This window comes from Tubulanus polymorphus, chromosome 5 (assembly GCF_964204645.1).
Source record: "Tubulanus polymorphus chromosome 5, tnTubPoly1.2, whole genome shotgun sequence".
NCBI lineage: Eukaryota > Metazoa > Nemertea > Palaeonemertea > Tubulaniformes > Tubulanidae > Tubulanus > Tubulanus polymorphus.
In genome coordinates, this window is record NC_134029.1 from 4,142,716 (window position 1) to 4,162,777 (window position 20,062).

The window sequence follows — 20,062 nt, forward strand, 5'->3', positions numbered from 1 at the left end:
GTAAAAACAAAATTAACAGAAAGACTTGTATATTTAAAACAATACATATTTATTTACACATGTATGTTGTCAATGATTAGTCTTTTATAAATATGGCACGACAAAAGTTGACTCAGCCAGAAAACCCTGTCTGGTCCTCATTTGTACAAAATAAACATGTAAATAAAACACGGTTTTCTATGACGTTATCATCTGACGATCTACTGAAGCCAAGTTCGATTTGATTTCAGTAGGTTTCATAAAAAATTCATTTGTTTCATTCAATGATAATGTATAAACTGGTATGCGGTAATATAGCGTCCGCTGTCTCCCATGTCAGTAATAGTGTTACAGTTTGCCCTTTGCACTGCGTGATTTCAATATTAATTCTCCATACGGTTTCACCGTTACTCTACCATTCTTATACACAGTATTTCCACGCACTATTGTCTGGTGCACCACTCCATTTAACCTTTTCCCCATATACGGAGTCACCTGAAAAATGACGGCGATATTTGAATAACATTCAAGACCCAATTATCGAAGAACAAACGATATTAGGTCAAGCAATTTTTCGAAAAAAGTTATTTCGAAATCTAATCTCGCGAAACTTGGCTAAAATTTAAGACCTTATGAGTTTGGGTCACAAGTAAATCATGTTGCGTAAAAATTCATAGTCATCAGAAACGACGAAGTCTGATTTAAAATACGGTATTAGGTGGGATCTGCTCTATTACATACTTCATAACACTTTCTCATGTACAGTTACTGTAAGTCATGCTAGAACTTTTGATCAAAAATGAGAAAAAAATCTCTTTAGTACCTTATTTTTATGCTGTATAATCTCTTCAGTGATTACGAATGATTCATTTGGGTCCCATATAACGAAATCGGCGTCGTAGCCGCGACTGATTTTGCCTTTTCTCGTATGAATACCGGCGAGCTTCGCCGTATTCTCGCACATCAATCGAACGATGTCGAACACAGTCATACTGCGCTGACGAGCAGACGTCCAGAACGACGAAAGGCCTAGAAAACAGAAACAAACAATTATAATTTAGTCGCAGTAAACATTTTCATAGTTCAGAAACATCATTTCCCAAAAGGGTTACAGTCTTAAATCGATCTGAATTTCTACAAATTCTATAGGATGTACAGTAGACTCTGGAGTCGATTGCCTCAGATTATCATATGCCCTGTCTGGCAAATTTTCTTATTACAGATGACTGACCCATACCTGCAATGACTGTGCGGGATTTATTGGTCCCGCACGATCAGAGGGAAGCGAATTCTACTGTATTTTGTCAGTTATACTCACCGAACTGTAAAGACGATATTCCACCCCAAGCTTTCATGAAATCACCCGTATCTAATTGTTTCAAGTCGGCTGTACACGGCGAATGATCCGAAACAACTAGATCAATAATACCCGATTTCAATGCTTCCCATAAAGTCTCCTAGAATAGCAATAAAACTCGATTTTTACAAATCCACAATACAATTTCTATTACATTCAAGGATGGACCTAAGGTTATTTTTAGGGAGTCCAACATATATGTAGGTCACCTTTTCGCATGATTAGGGGCACCCTGACGAAGCGTACGCCTAAGGCTTGAATGGAAGGTCCGGGGGTCTCCCAAAGAAACTTTGGAGGCTATTTCTAGGCATTCTAACCAACATTTTGACCATTAATCATGAGCTCTTTGATTTTCTTATTAACTGCAAAAAACATAAAAAGTATTACAGCCATAGACATTATTCACAGAGATTTATTGTACCTGGTTTTGTTTAGAGCGTATTGGAGGACAACATTTATAGCTTGTATCTTTGTCGGGAATAGATTCAGCATCGAATGAGAGATAATGATGACAGGTTTCACAAGTGAGAGGCCCGCCTTGAGCGCGGGCCACCTGAATCAATGGCAGGCATTCCGCTGAAGATAGATGCACAATATGACACGGTACTCTACAATGAAATAAAACACAAAACTATAAACGTGTGCATTTAAAAAGAAAATAAATACAGCAAACTTCGCGTAATTCGGATGCATTGAGCAAAGTCGGAGTATAAGATCAAAAAGATAAGATAGAAGATCAGAAAGTCCTATAGTACTATATTGTAAAGACGACATGGGTCAAGCTTCATAAGTTCAGTGACCTGTAGTGAACACATAATTTGCAGACAAGTTTCACGGCTTCTAATTCCATAGAATCGGGACGGGACTCGACAAAAGTCTGGTACGCTTGAGGATTTTTGTCTTCTGTAAAAGAATAACCATATATACAAATAACTATTAACAAATTCCTCAGATGGTAGATAAATGATGTGTTGATATTACCTGCTGATGGAATATCATCTACGTCCATTTCTGCATGAAACTGTTAAAGAAAATTTATCTTATATAAATGTGAGCGGATACAAAAATGGAGAAAATGATGATGCAAATACCGAACTTACCAGAAGTACACTGTCAGTACGTCTTAATTGAACCATCGCATTGTGCAGGTCATATTCAGATACCTTTGGAAATTCATCGATTCCGCTGTGTATCAGGAAACATTTAAAACCGCTAATACCGGCATTTATCATCGGACGCAATTCAGACTACAATCATAAACAAACTAAGAAGTATAGTTACGATATTTATGTTTCATCAATATATGAGGGGTTGATCTAGGCAAATTGGAAGGCCGGGGTCCAGAAGAGAAGAAAATGTATTTCTCGGATAAAGCAGACATGTCAAAGGCCACTAGCGTGGTTAAAATATTTCTGAAGAAATTCATCCAATAAGACCCTCAAGACCACCCCCAAATCTGTCCCTGTATACCGGTATATGCATTGGTGCTACGATACATAATGCCGACACACAATTGAGATAATTGCTCATAGATTGGTGAGTAGAAGTCGACTATTTACAATACAGCACAGGTTTCAGTGTAAAAGCATACCTGGTTACCGGGTATCACTCCACCCCAAAAAGCCACATCTACAAATGCTTTATCAGCTGCCTCTTTTAGTTTGATCGAAAATGCCGACATCGAAGTTGTGACAGGAACACAATTCCTACAAACAAAACCCATAAAAACATTCCATTAGTCCTTATGAAAAAAAACAACTGTATGTTTAGCATTATTTGCTAAACAATCAAAGGCAAAGCTTAGCCTAATCACCGGGTTTGTGTTTCATAAATACATACAGCGGCATATCAACAATAGTTGTTATTCCACCGGTGGCAGCAGCTTTAGTAGCAGTTTCATAGCCTTCCCATTCAGTTCGACCGGGTTCATTCACGTGCACGTGACTGTCCACTATACCAGGCATTATAACTAAATTACCACCATCTATCACCTTTACAATAGAAAAAAGCAATAAATGTTCATTAGATTACTTAGTCTAGTCCCTAGCCATTGAAGAGGAACCCTGTACTGGTACATCGTCTGGTATTCAGACTACTCTCCTCTTTCTGGAAGTAGAGTTCAAGTAATCGAAAACCCGCATCTAAAAACAGAGTATTGATGAGAACATTTTCATGATCATATTTCAGGACCCTTATCACGTGAAATACATGTGAGTCAAATAAATAAGACTACAGATTCATACCAAAACATATTTTCTAACTAATTTGTGTTTGCACTTGTGTTTGCACTTATTGTTTCTACTTATATATTTTCAGCCTATATTGAGACTATACAGTTTCTAATTTGAAGCATGCAATATATTTGATTACCAGATATCTAGACATTGCTAAATAATCAGAAGAAAAACTCTGACCCACAACATTTCATCCCATCATACTTAACATTGTAAACTGCTATGGTTTAGGCTAGAATCTAAGTTATGCAGCAGATAGAGATAAAACAGTACAACTTACCGGAACGCTGTCATCCATCTCGAAATTGTAATCATAGATAATGTCAATTATTTTTCCATTTTTGACGATTATCGAGGCAGGGACAATTCCATCTCCGATGACGACCTTTCTACCCTTCACAAGCAGGCGTTCATCTTCCATATTTATTCACACGAACACTTAACGATGTCAATTCTCTGAAGATAAACTAAACAAACCACTGGATTTTGCAGATTTTGTCCATTATGAATTTAATATACACAGCGATGTTACAATACATCTTGTCACTGAATTTCATGACAAATTCACACTCACCAGATGTGCATTTATACATAGAGCAAAGCTTACTAAGTAATCTACATACAGAATCACCATACATAAATGAATATCGAGGACAATCTGCTTAAATACATGGTTTTCATTATCTGCTCTCTTTTCTATAATTGTATAATTACACGTAAACTATGTATTTGGGAAGAGGGAGCTTTTTATGAACTTACTGTTTCTTCGCAAGCGCTCAGACTTATCAGGTTTTTAGAAACTATCCGGTTCTTATATCTTGATTAGTAAATGTAAATAAGACCTCTGCACTAGGCCCACTTAGGAATGATAAGGCTTATCAGAGATTCATCGAAAGGTATCCTGCAAGCTCGTGGAAAACTAACCTACTTCTTTGAATACTCTCTATAAGCCCTCATGTCGTATAGATCGTTTGCCAAATCATCCTTAGCAATGTAAATGAACTAATGAATATTCACAAGAAATACCAATATAAACTCTGATTATTGATTATCATCTATCTAGGATACTGAAATTTCGTTAGTAAGACTATATTATAACTCAACAGCACTTGAACCCTGACTTCATGTGTTTGCTGGAAAAAAATTGACATTGTTCTTTGTTCTACACACATATATAAAGCCATAATAACCTACGTATCGCACACACAGAGTTTACTGCACCATGATCACTATCCCTTTCCTAACGAATACATACACTAAAATAAGCAATTTTTTTCTAAAATCCGATTACGTATATTTCATTCGAAACAATCACCCACACAGGACGACTACAATATGGTATTAATATATATGTGCACTGTGTCAAGTGCCGCAATACATGATGTTAATTTGAATGTCTATTCTAAACTGGCAGTCAAATGAAACGGTGCATTCTTTCATATCCGCAGCCTGTATCCTAGCATTCATTCGAAATCATTGCGTTTCATTCACGTTTTTCGCTTTCTGTTCGTCTTGTAAATTTTGTAATGTTTCCAATTGTTCCATTTGCGTTTCGTAAACTTTCTGTTGTTCGTCAGCCATCGATTGAGCACGTTTTGTTTGGGCCTCGACAAACGTGCCCATGGCTCGGTGGGTGAACAGGATGAATCGCTCGGCACAAGAACTTATACACTGTTCCTATGAAAACATAGCAATGGATGGTAATTATTTGTCGACCATAAATCAATATATTCTCCATTCGGGACTTCAAGGTGTCACTTGAACTCAACCAGTATATGTAAGCTGTATAATTCCTTAAAATGAACTATTCAAAAATTCATAATTCATTTTGTTACAAGTCATTTTTTAACAAAGATAATAACTTCTCCGAGCTCATCAATCTCCTCCTCAACCGGAATTATCCAAAATTTCAGAAACTGAAATTCCAATCAATCTAATGCCCAATGTGGTAAATTCTAACTCTTTAAAAACGCCATTAAGTGGTTACAAAGACTTCTCCTTCATAACCTAGATCTAAAGCCCATCTTTTATAAAAATTCATATAAGTTTACTGCCAATTTCCACAATATTAAATTACAGATTCTAATACTAACCTCTTCTGTTGTGATTTCTCTTTTGTTAAAATTCGAGGCGCATGACATAAAACAGTGTTCAGTTAAGAAATTATACTGCGTCAAATAATCCCGAAACTGCAAAGAAATCGATGAATATCAGTTAAATTTGCCGCCCAACTTTTCAAAATCACATACTAAGTTAACTACGACTAAATTTCATCGCTATTCTAGAATCATTAAGATGTATAATGCAATAGAAGCGTTTGTTTGAGGCAGTTAGGATTAGTAAGACCTATTGCTAAGATCTATATGTTGCTACAAAACTTATCGATCACTTCATTGATTATCTCAAAATCCCATTGAAAAAACAATAACTCGTGTTTAGAAACACAGTGTAAGCTTTTTATTGGCAGAAAATCAACAAAAAAATGTGAAAGCTACACTCATTATCAAACAATACACACGCACTAAGTCATTTATAATCTAAATCATTCAGTTAATTTTCGCAGGTATCAATCTTCAGCCTGAATCTACCCCACTTTACACATTCAACATTGTAGTTCGTCTTAATGGTAAGCCAATAAAATGTCTAGTGTATTTGGTTCATTTCCAATCAAAAATGTCTGAGGCGAGGTCACGAAGCCTTGACTTTCATAAATTGGAAGAATGGTAATAATCTATCGAATGTTTGATATGGTGCTGGCTCCAGAGCGCACATTAATACCTGCATTAAATGCATTATCATTTTAGGAATTGTTTATACAGATCTCTAACGGTATCGGTTGTTGTTACCGACACTTACTTCATATTCTTTACAAGGAATGTCAATCGATCTACCGCCAGTATTTACAATTTGTATAATTCTTTGAAAATAGATATTCAAAAATTCATTATTTCCTTCAGTTGGAAGAAGTTATGTTTCTACAAACACTTCTCCAAGTATATTCTCTTTCCCTCCCACATCTCCGATCAGATTCGTTCATTATTTCTCACACATTGGAAGAAAAGTTTTTTAACGAGAGCAAGGCGACCGAAACTCATCCGTGTCTAATCGCTAAAAATTCACTTCTTGTTCACACAAAACGGACACAGGAACAATTCGTAAGCAGATTTCGATGTCGCTAATTTCTTCGGGCAGCATTTTAAATGCACCCAACCGCGACAATGAACGTTTGTACAACGAGCCCAGTAGAACCTCCTCGAACCGTCGTAACCTGGCGGAACGCAGTTATCACAAACGCTACAAATAAAACAGATTCCTCCTTCTCCGTCTTCATCCTCGTCGTCGCTACTATCGTCCGTTTCGTCGGCGGAATTCGCGTTCGTTTCCGCACGAGGCGCCGAATCGTCGGATATCATCACGTTCACGGGAGAGACAGGTGGCGCCGGACGCACCAGACGTAATCGCTTCGACATCGGACTCTCTTCGACGATATCCGCGTAGCACTCGGCGGTCGAGGACGAGTCCAAAACGCAGTCGACTTCGTCGTTTGCGATATCGATTTTACTCATCAATTTCTCCGGGTTGAACGGTAAGATACCGACCGCGTGTAAATCACGCGCAAATCCGTCTTTTATATCGGTAAGGCGATTTATGACGAAATCATCGAGGTTTCCTACATCAGCGTCGTCGGCGTATATCCGCGCCAACGGTCGAAAACAGTTGGCGTAGTCGCAGTAGTCGCCGGCACGCGGAGGTTGTGGGAACAGTTTCACGTTCATCGCAGTCGCCGCTTCTACGATACGCTGATTGATGAACGACGCGTAACCGTCATACAGCAGTAAAACCGTTGTTTCAGTCATCGCCGTTTTAAAAACGTTTTTAACGAAATACTCGCGAAGCCACCGGTCGAAGCCGATGCCGTCGATTCGAGCGCGGCTGGTTCGCCACCGATACGCCGGAATGACGACGTCCGACGAACGTACAGCGTTCGCCGCGTACAGAATCGCCGAATCCATGTTCGAACTGTCGGCGATCGATTCCACGTAGAATATCCGCTCGGGTTTTTTGTCGAAGTCGTTGATCGTAAGAACGACGTTCAGTTTATCGTAGTATTTTTGCAGCGCCGATTTCGTCGCGGTTTTTTTAGCCCGCGCTTCGTTCGTTTTTAACGTGGAAATTTCCGTCCATTTACGAGTGAAAGATTTATACCATTCAACGTCGGGAACGCAATTCAGAAACGGACATTTTCGATTCGGGTCCGCCGCGCAAAACGTATGCGCCAAATGACCGGCCATTTCCATGATTTCCGATTCCGTATAACTGAATCCCATCTCGGTCATTTCTAATAGATATTTCACAAATCCCTGCTGTTCTTTTAACGTGAAGAACTCCGAAGCGTTCTGAGCTTCTTCCTGTAACAGATGAAAATACGACTTAAAATAACCGGAAAGAACCTTAATGCATACCTTCGTCAGATCTTATGAAAGGGTCTGAAATCATGACCAAGGCTCAATTTCTCCATTGAATGATTAAGTGAAAATCATAAATATAAAATTTTCATTTCATAAAATCGATATTTTGCATCAATTAGATACCGGAACACCGGCTATACAATCAGATGGCGCCATTAACAGATGACGTACTCAATCAAAGTTCATTGTCAATCAACTTTGATCTCACTTGGTCTTGCGATCCAAAAATTATGCACATTCAGAGGCTTTTACAAGGGAAGTAATTTACATAGCAGTTAACAGGATTTAGCTTTTTTTAGAACTTACCTTCAAATCATCTGACTGCATGGTTGATTTCTCAGTATGGCACTGATTCTCGATTGTATCCTAAAGTACAATTTGTTACGATGAAACACAAAATAAAAATCCCAGCAAAAACGAGGCCTGATCTGAGAATTCATTTTGCCGATGTTCCTTATAAGTTCATGTAAGATTTTGTAAGATTCTGAAGCTGAAATTGTGTTAGGTGCTAAGGCTAATAAATAAATATGGTGAATTTATTGGTAAGAGGTAGACATATTAAAATATACCGTGAATAAGTGAATTAATTGTACTTACACAAAAAATTTAATCCAGTCTTCTAAAAAACAGCTTACTAGGAAACTTGCTCTTTTTTTCTTATAAAATCACACAAAATTATTTTTTTGAAAATCGCACAAAAAAATCCAACTAGCCAACAATTTTTTTTCGCTGCTTCAAACCATGCACGAAACCGGAGTAGGCAGGAAAATCCAACTGGAGTCTAACTCCTCTTACCAACAAATTGAGTTTAAATACAAATATTTGAGGGTCACATTCCTTTCTATTTTCAACACTCTTATTCAAACCTAATTCATAGGCAATTGAACGGGATTATGGTAACTGTTAAGTTAGTGATTGAAGAGTCTTCAATTCGCTGACATTATTGAATAAGAACTGAACGATTGCAACATTCGTACGTCCCCTCCCAAAAATTTCGGATTTCGACATCATTCATCAAAGGATCATTCAGGGAGATCAAGTACATCTGGCCCAAAATCAACATTTTTTACATAAAATTTTACTAATTACTGCCTAAAAACGTATACATTTGTAGCAGTAAATTCTAATTTCACTTGAATTGTCAGATTAGCATTTTAGGGCATTGATTAGCACTGTGAAGAAGAATTCTCTTTAAACTTTATCCGTACGTCATGATTTAGGCTAAAAGATGGAAAATATTTGATGATTAAGTATATGCAAACTGTCAATATCATCGGTGATCATGACATCTCAGTGTTAACAAACTGACCGAAATCTAGTAATGGCATTTAGGCTACCGCCCAGTTGTTGCGAAACAGCAAATTGAAAGTTCGACCCTAACAGTTAAAATCTTTTTATTTTTTGAGGCAAAAAGGTTATGATTCCGTGGATCTGATAAGCAATAAGGGTCAATGTAATGTGTATAAGTTTCGAGGGTTAAGTGATTGGAGATGAAAATACTGGATTTGTTCTAACCGAAATAAATGCAGTTTGACCTCAATAAATCTTAATTGATCTGGATTGACTTTCTTTGGTTTGGGCCTGCCTCCCAGATAAAAAGATGTTTTGAGTTTTATTTCTTCATTTCTCCCGATTTAGTTAGATAAAAACATGAAAAATATGTTAATTTCTTACATTTCTGAGACTAGCGTCTTGCATCTGCATGTTTTCAGCGTAGTACTGAGGATATTTGAGAAAATTTCGGAATAATTTTCATCATCCTCGCCTCGAGAAGTTCTTGAGAATTCGCAGACCGCGGAAAGCAGGATTCGAACTTCTCAACATTCCAACCCGCATTCACGCGTGACTATTCAGCGATTATTCACTGAACCGAAATAAGTTTTACATAAAATAGCAGCAAAATAAATCAATTTAGTAATTGTGAATTGAAACATTTTCTTGAATATAATTAAGGATTTAATATTTTGTTTGATATTTGTTCGTTAGATGGCGTACGCGTTCATTGTGAATATGACGAGTTGCGTTAAGACATAGCCCCGTAACTCTGTTTATCGACCTGTCAAAATAACTCGAAAGTCAGAAAAAGTCTCCATAAACTAAAGAAACATTTTATTTTACAACATATGGTATGCCCGTCTGACTGATAGAAAGGTTGGTTGATTGTAATGTGGTCGAATATTTTCTCTCGTTGCATTTCAACTTGTTTTTAAAGCAAGATACAAAAGAATTGCTAAAACCTTTCGCATAAATTCAATTAAATCGAGAATATATTGATCATTTTCATAGCTGTCATTGCTTCAAGTTATTCATATGCGCTCGCTGATACCTTTACAGGTGGCCAAATAAAAACTGGCCGAACTTAGAAGTTTGAAGTAGGAAAATCTGAAGTGCGAGATGGCAGAAATGGGATTGAGTTACCAGATGATTAAAACCGCTAACCAGGCTCGTGAAGCTGTGAGTATGATGACAGGTTGATAAGAACATGATAAAACCTACTCCGTCTTAGTAATCGATCAATTCTATTCCGATCCGTTACTTTTAGGATGAATTAAAATCTGAACAACGCAGAAAAGATTTATTGATCCTGATGTACCATCATCTTAGTGAAGAGGGGTTTGTAGTATTCTTTATTCAATGCTAAGCTCATAATATTTCGAGCATTTTTCACGTTTGCATTTATTTTTCATTGTGGTTTATTAATACAGGTATGTAGAATCAGCGCAGACATTGAGCAGAGAAACGAATATAGACCTCAGTAAACATGAAGTTTGTGATAATATAGACCTGTCTACTATACTGATGGAGTACGAATCGTATTATTACGTCAAATTTTCACGATATCCGAAAGTTACCAAAAAACCCGTGAATCCTACCACTGTTACAGCCACCAGTAAGTATGGATGATTATACATGTAGTTCCTTACCAATAATTACTACATTTTGTTTGATACAAAGCATCCCTTGAATTATTTCATGTTTTGAAAATGGGCTATTTCTTCTGTCTATAGCTGAAAGGAATTCCTCGGGAAGAGGCAAAACAAAAAAGTAAGTGCATTGTTTCGGAAGATGATGCTCGAATACCGAGTACTGCGTACAATATGTGAGGGTAAAAATCGATTACTGATGAAAAGAAGTATTTGATTTTCAGATATTTTCCATTACCTCCAATTCCAGCTACATCAGTAGTTTCGTCATGCGTTGAAATTATTCGTAAAAACGAGTATGAAATTAACGTTACATATTGTTTAAAGATTTTTTTCCATTTTCATTGATTATCCGTTGATATTGAAGTTTTTTTCACCGCTTAATGAATAAATGCCTCATCAGTTTCCCTTTCGGACATTTCCATTTTAAGTTTACTATGAAGTGTTTTAAATGTTGTTTCCATTTGGTTTTATAATATTCCTCCCTCAAGACTCGGCCATGACACGAAACCCAGCCAGATTTGCCCGTGAGTTCACAGTGAGTGTGCGGCTGATCAGGCTGCTTTTCATGCCATATCAGAGTTCTTTGTGATGCTGTAAAATTCAAATTCCTGCCAAGGGAGTATGCATTACAATGGGTTCGATTTTAAACTTATTTCGGATATATTTCTCTGATGGGTATAATGCTAATGTATTCTGTTTTAGCAGAAGCAGTAGTATGCCTTCATTACCGAAGATACCGCAGAACCAAACGCCAACAAACCGTCCAAGATCGGGCCATGGTCCTCGCTCTGCGCAGGCTAGCACTCGAAAAGACAGTAAAGTAGGTTAAGCAGACAACCTCGTATTTGAAAAGGAATCTACATTTAATCATCGATCTATAATTGATGTCTCTGTATTTCAGACGGTAATGAATGGAGCACCAGCTCCGATAGAGAATGACAACGGGCTCCGAGGTCTATCGATTCAAGGTAACAATTCAAACAACGGGGTCGAAAATGGCGGACCGTTGCAGAAACCTCGAAACAAGGTACCATTCGATACTTGAAAACTAAATTACGCCTTGTTGACACAATATGTTGAATTTCCTGTAAATTTTGCATTTCAGTTCGGGCAAATAATAGATTGCCGAGCAATGATAAATGATGCAACACGTTTGAATGTAGAAGACGGCGTCGATCCATCGGTAAGTTGTATGTTTGAAGTTCTCTGACCAGTCTGTTATTATCAATTATTAGGAACCATGTGAGCTAGTGGTTTAAGCATGATTCTGTCAGGGAATTCTGGCTGCATTAAATACTATATAAACCTATTCATTATTCTAAATTGTAAATGATGTGGCGTTTAATTGTGTATTTCAGGATCGATTGCTGAAACCGTTAGGTGGCTACGTAGGTTATAATAGTGAATGGAGGGAGTTAGCGCAAGTAATCAGTAGGGTGAGAGAGTCAATTCTACTCTGAAATCATCATGCGTATTTCCACGCCTGTTTACTGAAATTAACCCTCAAACATTTGGCTGTCTTTGCAGGATATTTATTCAGAAGATCCGAATGTAAGATGGGATGATATCATAGGACTAGAAAGTGCCAAAAGATTAGTTAAAGAATCAGTAGTTTATCCGATCAAAGTGAGTCTATTGTCTCGGTTAAAAAAGTCTTGGCTTCGAGTGAATATGATTTTAGGCCAACCTTAGGCCATCCTGGTACAATAGACCCAATCTAATAATTAGTGGTCAAGATCATTATTTGACTTAACGTCTGGCCATGTAATTTTGCAATTCAGTCTATAGTTTCAAGATGATAATTGAATAGTCTATTTTCATACCCTTAAAATGTGATGAAATGTTGTTGATTTCTAGTACCCGGAATTGTTTACTGGTATTCTGTCTCCATGGAAGGGTTTATTATTATATGGTCCGCCAGGAACAGGTAAAACGTTACTCGCTAAAGCTGTCGCTACTGAATGTAAAACGACGTTCTTCAACATCTCAGCTTCTAGTATAGTCAGTAAATGGAGAGGTGATTCAGAGAAATTAGTTCGGGTACGTTCTTCTGGTCCTTAAAGCTCAATCACCATCATAGTCTTTGAAATAAAATTGAGTTTGTAAATTTTTTTGTAGGTGCTATTTGAACTTGCCAGATTTCATGCTCCTTCCACGATATTCATAGACGAATTAGAATCAATAATGAGTCAAAGAGGCGCTGGAGGTTCGGGTGGTGGGTAAGTTTTTCCTGCACCATGTCTCGTATGCACCATATCATATGCACAAGCTGTGTTAAAATTCGATGAATTTTGTATTAATCTGGCATAATTTATGCTCAGTATCCACTTAGGAATATGATTATGTACCTTGATGTGAAATATTTGGTATTACTATCCGAAGAAATTTAAAAAATCCTGATATTTTGGGGTGAAAATGCATATTGTCAGGAAGTAAGAAGTCAAGATATGAAATGTCATTTCAATCTGATCTGTGCCATGAATTTCTGTTATGTGTTTTCAGGGAACATGAGGGCAGCAGACGCATGAAAACAGAACTGCTCGTACAGATGGATGGTTTAGCTAAAACTGAAGATCTCGTCTTTTTACTAGCCGCCTCAAATCTTCCGTGGTATGTCTTAAGTTTCGAGTCAATGATTTCTGCTTGTATTAGACCGAGAGATTTCCGATGAGTCGTTTATATTCTACGAACTATTTTCCTCTTTAGGGAATTGGATCACGCGATGTTGCGGAGGTTAGAAAAACGTATAATCGTAGATTTACCGACGTATGAGGCTCGTAAACGAATGTTTCTACATCATTTACCACCGATAGTGAAATCTAAACCGGGCGGATTGGAACTCGTTTCTGAAATAGATTATGATCACGTGGCAAAGGTCAGTATTCAAGCCATGTTTCTTCGATTCAATGATAAATTTTAAGATACTGTTAAATTCACGGCTCGAGTCGTCATAGCTGAGGTGATCGTTATGTTGGCGACTTATGCAAATGAAGACTTACATTAATCAGAACTCAAAAATAGTGATAACTAATCTGTTTACAACTTAACTGTGTTCGAGTGTATGAAATTTGTTCATACATTTGGAATTTAACATATGATGATAAAAAATGGAAAACCCCTTCATGAAATTCTGGAGAAAAAACTTCAGTAGTACTTAATATTTGCTATTGAACGTGTTTCAGTTAACTGAAGGCTATTCTGGTTCCGATATAAAAGTACTTTCGAAAGAAGCGGCAATGCGGACCGTACGAAAAATATTTGAAGCGCTTGAATGTCACGACGGAGGTAAATATGTCAACAATGCTATTGTTATTGTTAACTTGTTCTATGATTGTGTAGACAGTAAACATTAGGAACTTATTGACCAAGGACAAACAATAAATATGATTCATTCGCACCAGTTCAAACAACCAGTAACGGTAATGAAAGACCCATAATACTCTGACATTTCGGCTAGGATTGCGTTTCAAGTAAATCTCTGCAGAAGGGTAGAACAGGGTGGCCACTTATCTGGAAATCAGGCAGGGACGAGTTAGGGAATTTTCTTTGAGGAAGTCAGGGAATTTTGTAAAAATGCTAGAAATCAGGGAAATTTGTCGAGATTGCCAGATTGCACGTAAAATCAAACACTTTCCATCTATGTTGTACGTATTTGTGTTGATTGATTGAATTCTTAGTAGATAAAGTCTGTGAAAACAACGTGCATGTCAGGGAATAGTTAAGGAAAAAAGCAAGTCAAATAAAAGTGGCCACCCTGTAGAAGCATTCTACCTGAAATGTCTATGTAACAGATAATCGTTGTTAAATCTTCAATATTGTGGGTCTTTAACATGCGCGACATAATTTGGGACTGATCTACATTGAATTCTACCGATTACCGCTCTAGTTCTGTACATTTTATATAAAGCTAACTATTGATTGATTTTCTAGGCGAAGAATTGCACATTCAACTCGATACGATCAAAACATCCGATGTAGAAATGGCCTTACAAACGATGAAACCATCGGCTCAACGTCTGAGCACGAAATATGCGGCGTGGTCGAAAGAATTCGAGTCGGTATGAAACGGGGCGTTGCGTGATATTCTTCTCATCGTCGCTCGGCTGTTAACATCGGACAATCCTCTGAAGTTTACGTTTATGTGATATATACCGGTATATGATACTTTTACGTGTGATATGAAAATTAAAATCCGTCCAAACAATATATAATTAATGTACTCATCCGTGGAGGTTATGTGCGTTATGACTGAACCATTTTAGGTTGCATTTATCATATACATAACATATCCCCATTAATCGCTCGATGATATTTTATACGGTGAAATTTTTAGAGCGTTTTCGAATTCGTTTCGTGTTTATATTTGTACGTATTTTTACGCGTTTGCGCACGCACGCATCACACCGCCAATATTGATAAAACCTGGCACCGAACATTGTCAAAAAACCGTTGATGGTGTCATAGTCTTTCTTATCGGCATGCAAGAGTGAAATGATGGACCTGCTATCAGTGTTCTCCATATGCTGGAATTCTAAAGAAACATTCGTCACATGTTCATCGTTAAGTATATGACATTGTGGCTGCTGAAATAGCGAGGCTTTTGATTCCCCCAAAAAATTGCAGAAGATAGAGCTAAATTTTGGCATTATCTTCTATTTTTCACGTTAGCTCAATATATTTTAAAACCACTATCGGCATTGATCGAAAAATAATATTGATATCCACTCTTAGGGACATCAGATATTTTTTAAGGGGTGGCCATTTTTCAGAGGGATGAACGTTACAACTTGTGTGGAGAACACTGGCTATTTAGTTACAAATGGCTTTTAATTTTGTTTTGTAAACTGTGGTACTTTCAAGTACCTGATTTGCTAGTCGTTTGAATTCTTGTTGAAGTTTGTAAATTTGAAGTGAATTGACGTGTCTAGTGTATATCTGTATGTGGCACTATTTTTTGTTTCGATTGTAGTGTTTTTATATGAAATAATATATATATTCTGATATTTACAAACGACGTTATGGATCAATAAAAGAAATATTTGAAACATTCTGTCGTAGATATTTAATATCGTGTCAAAAGAATCCTGTAACAGGGTGGTCATTGACCTGGAATATTTGGGGAATCAGAAAAATCACGGAAGACTTGGGGAATTATACCAAAAATCTGGGAATTCGGATAATGCTATTGACCACGTATTTTTGAATTATTGTGGAAACCTGGAAATTTATCTGGCAATTTGTAAATGGGTGGAAAGTGGCCCTGTTTATGAAATCAGTCTGTCACAGACCATTACAACTATAATTCCACCAAAACGCAATAATTTGTCTTCAGTTTTGAGCATAGTTTATTCGTAATAGAAATCTAAAAAGCTTACAAATCAAATGCCATTATACCAGTACAATCTAGATTAATGAAAAATATCTGTATAAATCGCACCAACTCTTGGTGCACCTAAACTCGATAATACGTAAATACAATAACATACGTGTCAGAGATAAAGCGCCATCCTCTTTAACGCCACTGCTCACCTGATGTCTACAAATTTGCTCACTTTTACTCAAATTCAATACTTTATGACGGCAAATTCGTTAAAGCCATGTTTTTCATCGGTCCCAACAGTAGCATTATAAAAGACTTTTACTGTATTTGCGCATACTCTGCTTGGATAAAGCTAAGACCCTGGTTCTGTTGCCTTAAAGTGGAATGTTTTAGAATGAGAAACATTCTTTAAGTAAATTGTAATTGTATGACTTTGATATTCAAACGTATGACTCTTGAGTACAAAGGGTAAAATACTTTGATAAAAATATTTATGATTATTCGATCATTGATTACAACGAATATGATTCTCCACAGAATTACTGGACTCCACCAAATTTAATTAAAAACAAAAAACTAAGATTTTTAAATGACTTTGTAACACACAAAAAAAAACATTGAATTATTCAGCGCCAAGTTGTTCAGTCATGATACTGAGACAATTCAAAATGGACTTGGAATAGTCTTTAATCATTGACTGCTCAACTGCCCATTCACACGCTCCATTTCGAGACAGAATTCATGAACTCAGGACGATGGTAATTGCTGCAACTTTTTGTCATTATCATCTTCAACGATAAGTTTATTATGGACGTGCATGAGACCTTTGAAATATTTGACGGTCCTCACTCGAAGTTCGTTCGTCGCGTCTTCGTCACAGATGAACATCGTATTCGGATGCAACTGAAACGCTGAGACGGTCCACATATGATTTACACCCTCCTCAATCGCTTTGTGCAATGCAAACGATTTATGCGCACCAGTTATTAGAATCACAACCTGTAATTACAATAAAAATGAAATAAACAATTTATTTTCCATGCAGTGATCGAATTTCGGAGTTCAAGATTCCGGGTGGTCACTCCCATGGAAATCAGGGGATTTTGTAAAAAAGTTTAAAATCAGGGAAAAGTTTGGGGAATTTGTTGAGATTGCTAGAATGCACATAAAATCAAACCATTTCCATCTTTGTTTTACATGTTTGATTGAATTTTTAACACCTCAAGCTAGGGGAAAAGCAGTCGAATAAAAATAGCCACCCTGAAATTCTAAATATAAATGACTAAGTGCCTAAGTATCTTAAGATCCAAAATGGCTGCTAAATAAGAAATAGTGTATTTGAAGAATGATAGGCGGCTGAGAAATATCAATAATTGGAACTAATCTTTTTTCTGGATTACCGACCTCTTTAGAATCCATGACGGTTCCTACACCAACTGTTAAAGCATTCGTCGGTACTTTAGAGATATCACCCCCGAAGAATCTTGCGTTAGCTTCAATAGTTTCCTGCGCGAGGGTTTTAACTCTGGTTCTAGATGCGAGACTTGATCCGGGTTCATTGAATGCTATATGACCATCTGGACCAATTCCTATCGTACAAAACAAAGGCTTATATGAAATATACGAAATTGAAAATGGAAACTTAACGATAAATGTTTTGGCTTCTCTCTCCAACCCGTACCTCCAACAAACAGTTCTATACCACCGGCATCTTTGATTTTCTGTTCGAAACTGTTGCATTCAGCGACTAAATCTTGGGCATTACCGTCCAATATGTGAGCATTTTCTGGTTTGATGTCGATGTGTTTGAACAAATTCTCCCACATGAATGTATGATAACTCTCTGGGTGACTGATCGGCAAACCTGAAAAAAATTTAATAATGAGCCAGTTAATGAATTCTTTTTTGATTATATAACTTCTATAAAATCATTATGCTATTATTCTCTCAGCTATCATACCGACATATTCATCCATGTTAAACGTTTTCACATATTTGAATGATATTTCTCCTTTTTGATAGAATTCGATCAGTTTCTTATACGTGCCGACTGGTGTACCACCTGAATCAGAATCATATATACCGCATTTAATTCTTCCTAGTTCCTCACAGACACTAATCTAGTTTCTAGCCATAGTTCACGCAACAAGGAGTAGCCGTTAGTCTAGTATCTCTAGCTGTTGTTCCCAGGGGATCCCATGGATCGTCTGTTTTTCAGATTAGTTAGCCATATGATTGTTTACTATTGTACTATAGGCTACAGTAATGAATCAGTTAGAAAACACAATATCCGAGATGAAACAAGATAAAAATCCCACAATTTTTCAAAGACTGAAAAGTTTATCAGCTGAAATTTTAAAAAGGGCCCTTCTTTTCACCTGAGGCTCAATATAGGGGAAAAAGCTTCTTTTTGCGAATATACAACTAACCTGTGGGTAATCCCAAGGTGAAATACTTGTCTGGTCCGGGGTTGAATTTCCGGATTCTCTTCTTGATGTACTTGGCCGCCCAATCGCTGACCTGGTTGTAATTATCTAGGATTACGAGTCTCATCTTCCTGCTGTTTTCACAAATAGCCTAATAGCCAGCCTACGTTTACAAGCCTTTAATGTATAAATAACTAATTTGATGATTTATCGCATCAGATGACTTGAGCCTAAATTTAGTCACTCCTCAGACTGAGGACAGTCTCAAAGACAAATCAAAAAATCACTTCATACATTCAAACACCAGCAGATCGATCATCCTGACCTTTCCTCTATCGCCCCTTCTCATATTCCTCACATTGTCTTAAAATGTAGTGATTGAATTTTACCTGATATTTTTACAGATCGACGGAAATTCAGGGCTGTTCGTGTTCCGAGTCAGCTGATTTTTGATAATATAATAACCGGAAGTGATTAACTTCCTTGTTATTGGGTATTGACAATTTATGAAGCGCCTAGGGGTGTTGACAATTTACGATATATTTTGCCCGCTACCTACATTTCCGCCGGACGAACGCACACTGCACGCGCGCTCGCGGAAATAGAAACGACTGTTGGACCAAACCTGCGAAGAGCCCCGCCAAGTTATAAAAATTATGAAATTCCGAAAATTTTCGAATAAACCAAAAAAACTAGAATTTTCTCGAATGCTCGGCCAGGAAAGGTTCAAGATAAAAGGCCATTTTATTAATTCCAAGAAATTCGGTCATCATTAAATAATTATCTCAACATCAATCTTCGATCGAGGGACGTGTTCCTCTAAATATGCCAAGTTTCAATTTTCTTAAGAGGAATCGTACTTTTGAGTGAAGTTCTCTGGGAACCAGAAACCTATTTCTGCTACAGCAGTTTCATGACGATGACTTCCATGAATTAAGTTTCTGCAAAGAAATTAATATTTTACCCTTTGTTAAAAAATTAAATCGTTGGTGGTACGCTTATTATAATCGGATGGGCTTATACCAACTTATGGGCTTATGCGGTTAGTGAAAATCCGATCGTGAAACTACAGTAAACCACGACTATGGCTTAAAATAGGCATCGAAAGATTTAGTCCAAGGCAAGGGTTGGGGTTTATAGAATTTTGGAGTTCGGTCTTATGACAATGCCGTATATTTACAAAATGATTTAGATTTTTCGAAGAATCTTTTTTTGGGCTTTGTCAATTTCTTCTGAAGAACCTCTTGCGAATCATACTTTTCTGGTTTCAGAGCTAAATCGCCGCGAATGGTTCCTGGACCAGACTGATTTGGATCTGTTTCACCAATCATCAAGCGGCCACTTCTGATC

General features: G+C 37.1%; 3 protein-coding genes across 10 annotated transcripts; 1 reads left to right on the forward strand and 2 right to left on the reverse strand.

Annotated features, from left to right (window-relative positions):
- Positions 1-62: 62 nt before the first annotated feature.
- LOC141905776 (allantoinase, mitochondrial-like) lies at positions 63-9,835 on the reverse strand. 6 transcript variants are annotated; one of them, XM_074794798.1, is made up of 12 exons: positions 4,761-5,045; positions 4,495-4,554; positions 3,851-4,037; positions 3,176-3,327; positions 2,928-3,042; positions 2,437-2,583; positions 2,318-2,357; positions 2,137-2,239; positions 1,758-1,944; positions 1,298-1,436; positions 803-1,008; positions 63-474 (listed from the first exon to the last, which is right to left on the reverse strand). In XM_074794798.1, the coding sequence occupies exons 3-12, from the start codon at positions 3,989-3,991 to the stop codon at positions 328-330; spliced, it is 1,377 nt and encodes a 458-aa protein (XP_074650899.1). In that variant the 5' UTR covers positions 3,992-4,037; positions 4,495-4,554; positions 4,761-5,045; the 3' UTR covers positions 63-327. The 6 variants fall into 6 exon arrangements, with proteins under 6 accessions (XP_074650899.1, XP_074650898.1, XP_074650897.1 ...); XM_074794797.1 differs by lacking the exons at positions 4,495-4,554; positions 4,761-5,045 and adding an exon at positions 9,714-9,835; XM_074794796.1 differs by lacking the exons at positions 4,495-4,554; positions 4,761-5,045 and adding an exon at positions 4,330-4,347.
- A 216-nt stretch (positions 9,836-10,051) lies between these two features.
- LOC141905077 (katanin p60 ATPase-containing subunit A-like 2) lies at positions 10,052-15,993 on the forward strand. Of its 2 annotated transcripts, none has more exons than XM_074793814.1 (16): positions 10,052-10,190; positions 10,374-10,493; positions 10,582-10,652; positions 10,745-10,929; positions 11,048-11,084; positions 11,669-11,786; positions 11,868-11,993; positions 12,072-12,149; positions 12,325-12,402; positions 12,494-12,592; positions 12,824-13,006; positions 13,085-13,185; positions 13,469-13,576; positions 13,673-13,841; positions 14,149-14,251; positions 14,897-15,993. In XM_074793814.1, exons 2-16 carry the CDS (start codon positions 10,434-10,436, stop codon positions 15,028-15,030), a joined length of 1,650 nt encoding a protein of 549 aa, XP_074649915.1. In that variant the 5' UTR covers positions 10,052-10,190; positions 10,374-10,433; the 3' UTR covers positions 15,031-15,993. The 2 variants fall into 2 exon arrangements, with proteins under 2 accessions (XP_074649915.1, XP_074649916.1); XM_074793815.1 differs by having other exon boundaries at positions 11,672-11,786.
- Positions 15,994-16,298: 305 nt separating this feature from the next.
- Positions 16,299-19,172, reverse strand: LOC141905068 (glucosamine-6-phosphate deaminase 1-like). 2 transcript variants are annotated; one of them, XM_074793802.1, is made up of 6 exons: positions 19,102-19,172; positions 18,716-18,889; positions 18,247-18,348; positions 17,968-18,150; positions 17,691-17,875; positions 16,299-17,285 (listed from the first exon to the last, which is right to left on the reverse strand). In XM_074793802.1, exons 2-6 carry the CDS (start codon positions 18,837-18,839, stop codon positions 17,034-17,036), a joined length of 846 nt encoding a protein of 281 aa, XP_074649903.1. In that variant the 5' UTR covers positions 18,840-18,889; positions 19,102-19,172; the 3' UTR covers positions 16,299-17,033. The 2 variants fall into 2 exon arrangements, with proteins under 2 accessions (XP_074649903.1, XP_074649904.1); XM_074793803.1 differs by having other exon boundaries at positions 18,716-18,875; positions 19,102-19,170.
- Between the last annotated feature and the right edge of the window lie 890 nt (positions 19,173-20,062).